This window comes from Anolis carolinensis, chromosome 1 (genome assembly GCF_035594765.1).
Source record: "Anolis carolinensis isolate JA03-04 chromosome 1, rAnoCar3.1.pri, whole genome shotgun sequence".
NCBI lineage: Eukaryota > Metazoa > Chordata > Lepidosauria > Squamata > Dactyloidae > Anolis > Anolis carolinensis.
This window is the reverse complement of record NC_085841.1, coordinates 235,657,042-235,666,866: the sequence shown is the minus strand read 5'-3', so window position 1 is coordinate 235,666,866 and position 9,825 is coordinate 235,657,042. Positions and strand designations below refer to the sequence as shown.

Sequence of the window (9,825 nt, the reverse complement as noted above, 5' to 3'; positions counted from 1 at the left end):
CGGGGTTATCTGAGTCCACACTGCAAGATAACCCAGCTCAATGTGAATTTTATACAGCTGTGTGGAAGGGGCCTGGAGCTTGCGTTCCCCCAGCTTCAAATTCCCACAACTCTTTAGGCGGGAATTAATGACCACTGGGAACAAGAAACTGTTTTGACCTCCTTCTGTGAAGATGGGCTTCTCGCCTCATTACCTGAGGGAACCCCAGGCTGCCATTGAAAAAGGCATGGAAAGGGCTACTCACATTGTGCCAGAATGACCTCCCCCTTTTTCCCTGTCCGTGGTAGCACCTCATTACCGCGCCCCTCCCCCCTTATTTTGAGCGCAGTGGTTCAGTCCCGCTCGCAGCTGCCGTTCAGTTGGATCAGCCAGCAGAGGGCGCCCTGGTGCTGGTCAGAGGGGCGGCCGAGCATGAGGTAATGGTGGCGAAAGAGCGGGGGGGGGGGGGGGAATAGAGTGAGCGAGAGAGAGAGAGACTAGGAGGGAGCTCGCGCTGCCGTTCCCTGGGAGCTCGCGCCGCCGCGAACTGGGCAACTCTCCTCTTCCGAGGAACTTAATAGCGGATTTGCAATAGGAAAGCTTCAAGTCTCCGGCCCGTGCAATGGCCGGCGGTTTCTCCGCTTTGGAAAGATGCCACCGCGCCGGCTGGAGGGTTGCATTTCTCTCGTAGCGATACGGGACTCCTCGTAGAAAAAGCGGCGTGCGTGTGTGCGTGTCAGAGGAATCAACAGGGAGGTGGAGCCGGAGCTATTGCTGCAGCCAGCAGCCAGGGAAGAGGAGGAGGGAGAAACGAAGGGAAGGAAACTAGAGCATGAAATCCCGACTCGGGAGGAGGAGGATTCCTCGTTGTGCAAACTGCAGTGAAAAGAGGAGGAGATGCAACTGGTGTAATTGAGAGAAAGGAATTCCCCCTCGGAGGCACTTTTGTTATTTAATTTTTTTTGCCGAGCCAATGACGGAACCTGCTTTTCTAGCTCGCTGAGTGGATGGCTCCTTGTTATTTTTTAAATGCACGGGCGTGTGCGGTGAGAGGAAAGGAAAGCAGCGTGGAGAGGCATTTAAATCTGTCTCCATTTTGCACGAGCCAGAAATTCGGGTGCAAGGGAGCAGAGAAAGCGGCAGCCTGGAGCGGACCCAAGGAGCAGCCGTGACGTTGCAAAGTTGAAAGGCGGTGGAGGAGAAGAAGAAGAAAGAGGAGGAGGACGAGAGGGTCCTTCCTTCCATCCATCCCTGCTTCCTTTGGGACGGCGAGGATGCTGCTGGCCTCGGCGGTGGTGGTGTGGGAATGGCTGAACGAGCACGGGCGCTGGCGACCCTACAGCCCCGCCGTCAGCCACCACATCGAGGCCGTGGTGCGCGCGGGGCCCCGCAACGGCGGCGGCAGCGTGGTCCTGGGCCAAGTGGACAGCCGCCTCGCGCCCTACATCATCGACCTGCAGTCCATGCACCAGTTCCGCCAGGACACCGGTGAGTGACTCAGTCAGGCAGGCAGTCTGCAGGTTGGCTTGGCACCCCTTGAACTGACCTGGCTCAGTGCTATGGCCTTTGGAGTTTGGTGAGAGGACGTTCAAGGGGTCTCAAAGGAGCCCCCGGTGGCGCAATGGGTTAAACTTGGGCCCTCCGGGTGTTTTGGACTCCAACTCCCACAATTCCTAACAGCCGATAGGCTGTTAGGAATTGTGGGAGTTGGAGTCCAAAACACCCGGAGGGCCCAAGTTTGCCCATGCCTTAAAAAGGAAGGCCAGGCAGTTTTCCAAAGTCTTCAACCAAAGAAAGCTGGTGTCTCCCCGAACTGATCCCAGAGCATCGAGCCATTGGCAGTTAAAGTGGTGTTAAGCTGCATTAAGCCTACAGTGTAGATGTACCTGCTGTTGTAGGAATTCCTATGTAGGATGCATCTGCACGAGCTGTGTACAAACTTGGCCCCTGCAGGTGTTTTGGACTTCAACTCCCACTATTCTTGGCCTCAGGCCCTTTCCTTTTCCCCCTTACCTGATAGTGCAACCAGAAAAACACAGATTTGAGGCAAAAGAGGATGACACGGGCCCCTTCCACACAGCTGAATAAAATCCCACACTATCTGCTTTGAACTGGCACATATCCGGGCGCCCCCTGGGTAACGTCCTTGCAGACGGCCAGTTCTCTCACACCAGAAGCAACTTGCAGTTTCTTGTCGCTTGCAGACGGCCAGTTCTCTCGCACCAGAAGCAACTTGCAGTTTCTCGTTGCTCCTGACACACAAAAACTGCAGCAGGGACTATTCAAGGTGAAGAATCTGCCCCTCCAGTGAGTTTAGTCCCTTTAATAGCTCCATTTAAACTTGAAAAGGAAATCTATAGCAGATTTACTGCACAAACTGTGTCATGAAAGGTTTCAGTAACATCTCTAGTCTCAATAACATTCTTATGGTATGATTTCAAGTCGCTCCTGACATGAAAAAAAAAGGGGGGGGGGGGTCTCAAACTGCCATGGCTCAGTGCTGTTGGATCCAGTCCAGGGTGCATCGATGCAGTTTGGCACCCCGTTCGCTGCCATGGCTCGATGCGGGTGGGGTCCTGGGAGTTGTAGTTTGACAAGGTTTTGTTCCTGCACTGCCAAAGAGTGCTGTCCCTTCCAACTCCATGATTCTGTTATCCATTTTGGACCTTGATGCTGTGAGTTTTCCGGGCTGTGTGGCCATGTTCCGGAAGCATTCTCTCCTGATGTTTCTTAACACCCTCCCAACAAAGGATTCCCTCAGGCAGGAATCAGCCAAGCCTTAAAGCTGCAAGGCTTTTCAATGCTAATCAAGGTGATTAATTGCAACATTCACACTTGCCTCAAACAGACAGACCTTGAAGCTGCAAGGCTTTTCAATGCTAATCAAGATGATTAGTTACAACAGTCACACTTGCCTCCAACAAACAAGAGTTCTTTCTCCCAACCTGGACCTTCCACAGATATATAAACCCCACTTGCCTAGTTTCCAATATATCTCACAACCTCTGAGGATGCTTACCATAGATGCAGGCGAAAAGTCAGGAGAGAATGCTTCTGGAACATGGCCATACAGCCCGGAAAACTCACAGCAACCCAGTCATTCCAGCCATGAAAACCTTCGACAACACAAATTTTGGACTGCTTTAACTGCCAGTGCTCAGTGCTATGGGGTTTGGAGTATGGTGAGATCCAGTCCAGGCTGCATCGACTCTGGAGGATGAATGTGGTTTGGCACCCCTTTCACTGCCATGGCTCGATGCGGTGGGGTCCTGGGAGCTGTAGTTTGACAAGGTCTTGTGCCTGCACTGCCAAAGAGTGCAGTCTCTTCCAACTCCATGATTCTATTATCAATTTTGGACTGCTTTAGTCGCCAATGCTCAATGCTATGTAATCCTGGGAGTTGTAGTTTGACAAGGTCTTGAGCCTTCCCCGCCAAAGAGCATTATCTCTTCCAGCTCCGTGATTCTATTACCAGTTTGGCATGATTCTCAAGGCTCAATGCTATGAAACTCTAGGAGTTATAGTTTTGCAAGGCCTTTAGCCTTCCCTGCCAAAGAGTGCCAATGTCTCACCGAACTATAACTCCCAGGGTCCTATAGCACCGAGGTATGGCTGTTCAAGGGGCTGTCAAGCTGCATTGTTTCCAAAATGTAGAATAGATACCCTGTTATTTAAGTAGAGATAGGAGGTCTAGATTCTGTTTGTTTCAAGCAAGATACGAGCACTTTATAGCAGTCATGAAGGATTATGGGTGCTACAATTCAAAAGCAACTGGAGAGTGAGATTTGCCCAGGCCTGCCCTATGTGGCAAAGCTTCAAAAGCGCCTACATCTGCAACCTACATAATGAAGCCTAGAGAAAACTTTGGCCTTCTAATAACTTTCAGTTTCCATCAACCCCAAGGAGTCTGATTAATTGTGAGGGGATGCAGCACCCTGGAATTGGGATTGAGGCAGCTTTGGGGATTCAAAGTATTATTTATTGTGGTGGTGTTGTTAAATCTTTTCAAAGTCATAATAGACTTCCCAGTAGCATAGGAAGGACACTGGGGTGCAATTGTAGGGTTCCTAAAATCCCCTGTCACTGCTACATGGTGTGTTGTGCCAGTGTGACATGTGCCAGTCCTGGGAATCTGTTCCTGGGTTGTACAGAGCCCAACATGCCCTATCTCCATTGACTTCTTTCCTTGCCTCTAACATTTGCAGCCCTGCAAAGCAGACAGTATGCTGCAATGGAATGTCCAAATTGGGATGTTGGTGTTTACATGGGAGTAAACTCCACTGGAGTTGTTGCAACAACTTTTTGAATTAATGTGCATTGGCTGCTTGGCTCTTTTCTAACACTAGAGGAGAAGCATAGCTCCCTCTGTATGTGTGCATAAAAAGAGTAATATGAACAAAGATACTAACATGGAATATAAATAAACTCAGTGTATCTGTTTTTTATGGTTATATGTATGAGTTCAGACCAAGTGAAAGCAACAGGTCAAACCAGTGATTCACAACAGCGATTCCCCAGGAAAATGTGGAAGAGTGATACATAAATACAGTAGCTGCAAAATCTTACTGTACTGTACTTTTAACTTGGGGTACATCTACACTATAGAATTAATGCAATTTGGCATTACTTTAACTGCCATGGTTCAGTGTTATGGAATCATGGAGGTTGTAGCACTGCAGGATCTTTAGTATTCCCTGCCAAAAAGTGCTGGTGCCTCACTAAACTACAAATCCCAGGATTCAGTAGCATTCATCAATGACATTTAAAGTGGTGCCAAGCTGCATTAATTCTACTGTGTAGATGCACCCTTGGAACAAATTGTCTTTCTAAGTCAGGGAAAATGGCCCACCAGATTAGAGATCCCATAGGATTCACCTGGTATGGTTAGTGGTCAGGAGTGATAGGAACTGTAATCTAGCAGTATCTGGGTGGCTGCAGGTTCCCACTTTTGCTCTATAAACTATAAATATTATAAATAGGGAGAGGATAGTCAAGAAATTATTAGGAGTAACAACAAAATCAAGTTAAGTACCCACTATGCAGGTTGTAGTCCCCAGACACTTCCAAGGAAATATATGCCCAGTTTTGTAGCTGGGTGTGAATTGCTAGTTCTTCCAAAATAATTATAAGTAGACATTATAAGGAGCCCCGGTGGCGAAGTGTGTTAAAGCACTGAGCTGTTGAACTTGCAGACCGAAAGGTCCCAGGTTCAAACCCCGGGAGCGGCGGGAGCGGTCGCTGTTAGCTCCAGCTTCGGCCAACCTAGCAGTTTGAAAACATGCCAATGTGAGTAGATCAGTAGTTACCATTCCGGCGGGAAGGTAACGGCGCTCCCTGCAGTCATGCTGGCCACATGACCTTGGAGGTGTCTACGGACAACGGCGGCTCTTCGGCTTAGAAATGGAGATGAGCACCAGCCCCCAGAGTCAGACATGACTGGACTTAACGTCAGGGGAAACCTTTACCTTACTAGACATTAGTTATATGTGATTGCTAATGCACAGAAATGTTTCACTAAGAAGAAGAAAAAGACTGTTGGCCGGGGGGGGGGGGGGGGACACAGGGGCAAAACAGTAGTCATATTGAGTGGGAAACTAAATAATGAAGTCTTCCGGATTATCAGACTCTGTTATTTAAGGCCCGGAGACATTGACAGATGTGTAGGTGGCACTCTAGGGTTGCTGGATTCCTCCCACCTCTGCCTTCATTTCCTTCCATACTCTGATTTGGTGATCCTGAAAGCCTCTCCATAAAACATTTCTGTGTGATACCTTTGGTGAATTAATTTTATTCATATGATTGAAAAAACAGCAGCAAATCAAATGTAGGTGGGGAGCTGTCTTTGCTGACAAGACTAAAATACCCTGGGAAAGCCATCAGCCTCCTTGGCTGGGAATCCCTGCTTGCACTGAATGGTGAGCTCACTTTAAGAAGAAGCAAAGCTATTGGATCAGGAGATTAGCTGGGAGGAGAAAACAGGTGGATCAGGCCACCAGCGTGCATAAGAATGAAATTCTTCCTGGTGTGGTGCCGCAGACTGCATATTTGATGGACTGAAACTGGGTGAGGGGGAAGAGATTGAAGAAGAGGAATAGAAACCAAGATCAGAGAAAGCAGAGGAAGCAATTCAGGGAGGATATCAATCTGACCAAGGCAGAGAGAGCTGACAAAACAAGGGATGGATGGGGGAACCTTTCAACTCCTTTTGTGTTAAAGCTCAGTTGTAAGGTTTTCAGCAGGAAAAAAAACATTGCAAGTGATGTAAGGCCAGCTTTCCACCTTTTGACTCCTCATGCAAAAACTGAAAATATTATTATGTACTCACATTAAAGAAAGCAATACAATAAATGCAACTCTGTGGTCATTAAATCTGAATGTTCCAGGTCCCAAGATAATCTGGAATCTGGTCTATAGTTTTGAGTTTATTTGTTCCATCTCCTCTCAGACTACATTTTACCTACCGTGGGTTTTCCAGTAAAAGTGACAGTGTCAATGAGCCCTAGGAGCAGTGTATTCAAACTACAGAAAAAGAGATTCTACCTAAACATTTGAAAGAATTGTAAGTGTTGTCAGTGGAATACACTGCTTTGGAGTGTGGTGGAATTTCCTTTAGAAGTTTTTAAATAGGCCAAATGGCCATATATTGGGAATGCTTTGATTCCTGCATGGCAGGGGGTTGGGCTGAATGACCTTTGTGGTCTCTTCCAAATCGGTATTTCTATGATTCTACGAAATACCATATCACAAGGTCATATTTCAGTTATCCAAGAGTATTATAGTAGGTACCCTAAATATAGCCACCATAATTGCTACAAGTGTCGTCATAAATTTGCAGATTTTGGTAGAATGAAGTCCAGTCATATGCCCAAGCTATCAGGTAGAATATGCAGAAGAGGTTTCTCACCAACTACTAGATCAACTAAGGTAAAGGTTTTCCCTTAACGTTAAGTCTAGTTGTGTCCAACTCTGGGAGTTGGTGCTCGTCTCAGTTTCTAAGCCAAAGTGCCGGCGTTGTTTGTAGACACCTCCAAGGTTATGTGCGCGGCATGACTGCATGGAGTGCCATTACCTTCCTGCCGGAGTGGTACCTATTGATCTACTCACATTTGCATGTTTTCGAACTGCTAGGTTGGCAGAAGCTGGGCCTAACAGCCGGAGCTCACCCTGCTCCCCGGATTCGAACTGCCGACCTTTCGGCCGGCAAGTTCAGCAGCTCAGCTATTTAAACCGCTGTGCCACTGGGGCAATGTGGATGGATCAACTAATTCAATCACTATTATTGACATAGTTTTGCTTTGGTTTATTAACCCTAGAATCATAGAATCATAGAATCATAGAATAGTAGAGTTGGAAGAGACCACATGGGCCATCCAGTCCAACCCCCTGCTAAGAAGCAGGAAATCGCATTCAAAGCACCCCCGACAGATGGCCATCCAGCCTCTGCTTAAAAGCCTCCAAAGAAGGAGCCTCCACCACGGCCCCGGGGAGAGAGTTCCACTGTCGAACAGCTCTCACAGTGAGGAAGTTCTTCCTGATGTTCAGGTGGAATCTCCTTTCCTGTAGTTTGAAGCCATTGTTCCGTGTCCTAATCTGCAGGGCAGCAGAAAACAAGCTTGCTCCCTCCTCCCTATGACTTCCCTTCACGTATTTGTACATGGCTATCATGTCTCCTCTCAGCCTTCTCTTCTGCAGGCTAAACGTGCCCAGCTCTTTAAGCCGCTCCTCATAGGGCTTGTTCTCCAGACCCTTAATCATTTTAGTCGCCCTCCTCTGGACGCTTTCCAGCTTGTCAACATCTCCCTTCAACTGTGGTGCCCAAAATTGGACACAGTATTCCAGGTGTGGTCTGACCAAGGCAGAATAGAGGGGGAGCATAACTTCCCTGGATCTAGACGCTATTCCCCTATTGATGCAGGCCAGAATCCCATTGGCTTTTTTAGCAGCCGCATCACGTTGTTGGCTCATGTTTAACTTGTTGTCCACAAGGACTCCCAAGGTCTTTTTCGCACACACTGCTGTCAAGCCAGGCGTCCCCCATTCTGTATCTTTGATTTCCATTTTTTCTGCCGAAATGAAGTATCTTGCATTTGTCCCTGTTGAACTTCATTTTGTTAGTTTCGGCCCATCTCTCTAGTCTGTCAAGATCGTTTTGAATTCTGCTCCTGTCTTCTGGAGTGTTAGCTATCCCTCCCAGTTTGGTGTCATCTGCAAACTTGATGATCGTGCCTTCTAACCCTTCGTCTAAGTCGTTAATAAAGATGTTGAACAGAACCGGGCCCAGGACGGAGCCCTGCGGCACTCCACTTGTCACTCCTTTCCATGATGAAGACGACGCATTGGTGAGCACCCTTTGGGTTCGTTCGCTTAGCCAATTACAGATCCACCTAACCGTAGTTTTGTCTAGCCCACATTTTACTAGTTTGTTTGCCAGAAGGTCGTGGGGGACTTTGTCGAAGGCCTTACTGAAATCCAGGTAGGCTACATCCACAGCATTCCCTGTATCGACCCAACTCGTAACTCTATCGAAAAAAGAGATCAGATTAGTCTGGCATGACTTGTCATCCAGTTACTATTTCAAAGATTCAGGTAGTCTCACCCCCCAGTAGGGTTGAAGAAAAATCACCAGTTGTTTGCAGTCTAGTGATGTCTCCCAAAAACCAAATGTAGGTTTGAAACAGCAGCGGGGTAAAAGATTAAAACTTATAGCATCCCATCTCAAACTAATTCTGATATGTTGCCTGAAGTAACGGAGCTGCTCGAGTCTTCAGAGCTCCCAGGCAATCCAGACAGTGAACACCTTCCAACAACGGAGTCTCCCAGGCAGTAAGCAGCCAGACCTTGAAGCTGCCAGGCTTTCCAATGCTAATCAAGGTGATCAATTGCAACATTCACCCTTGCCTCAAACAGACAAGAGTTCTTTCTCCCACCCTGGACATTCCATAGATATATAAACCTCACTTGCCTAGTTTCCAACAGACCATACAACCTCTGAGGATGCAGGCGAAACGTCAGGAGAGAACACTTCTGGAACATGGCCATACAGCCCAGAAAACTCACAGCAACCCAGTGATTGTGGCCATGAAAGCCTTCGACAGCACATTGATAACACGGTAAATGATACATAGCAGGCTGCAGAGAATTTGGGAAGTCACTCCATTTGTATCTGGTAAGTGGTGTCAGCCAACATGGTCACAATCACCTACAGTCCCTCCTGCACTACCTCCTCTTTGTCCTCCCATTTCTTTCCATCCTTCCTCCCCCACTACCCTGTGAATTTTCTGTTTGTGGCTTCCACCATTTTTCCTTATAATGAGGCATATACACACATGCTTCAGAAAGACCCATAAGGAAACCTTACAGTGCAATGTCAGACACCCTTCATAGCAGACAAAGGGGTTGGTACAATGGCAGGAGGAGAGTAGGTAGCTTCTGAAAGCCTGGTGTGGTTTTTGGGTTGTTCCATGTGTAACAAAGAAGTATAGGGTTAATTCATTTCCTGACTCTTCAGGTGTTCTAGTGCTGCAGATACTGTCACGTTTGGATACCCAGACCAGTAAGAACACAGACACAAGAATTATTGCATTGCCAAATATCCATCTGGTTCAACTTTCTGATTCTGTGATGGTGTATTGTATTGAAATCTGGCTTGTTATGATGAGCAAGCCTATATCTTCCAACAAGCCATGCTTTGCTAATTAACCATAATCTGAACCCATGTTAAGGCCCCATCTACATTGACAATTTATTGCAGTTTCAAATCGGCAGATGATTACATGGGAAATCCTTGAACTGGTTTGAGGTGATTACATAAACCACAGAGCATGATACACACTAAAGATTTCCTTT

At 47.3% G+C, this 9,825-nt stretch overlaps 1 protein-coding gene across 1 annotated transcript in view; it reads left to right on the top strand.

The window, feature by feature from the left end:
- The first annotated feature begins 448 nt into the window (after positions 1 to 448).
- dtx4 (deltex E3 ubiquitin ligase 4) overlaps positions 449 to 9,825 on the top strand; it is a 47,341-nt gene continuing 37,964 nt past the window's right edge. Inside the window, exon 1 of the mRNA XM_003215084.4 lies at positions 449 to 1,467. Within this exon, the coding sequence (XP_003215132.2) occupies positions 1,254 to 1,467 (214 nt within the window). The 5' untranslated portion in view covers positions 449 to 1,253. The remainder of the gene's footprint in view (positions 1,468 to 9,825) is intronic.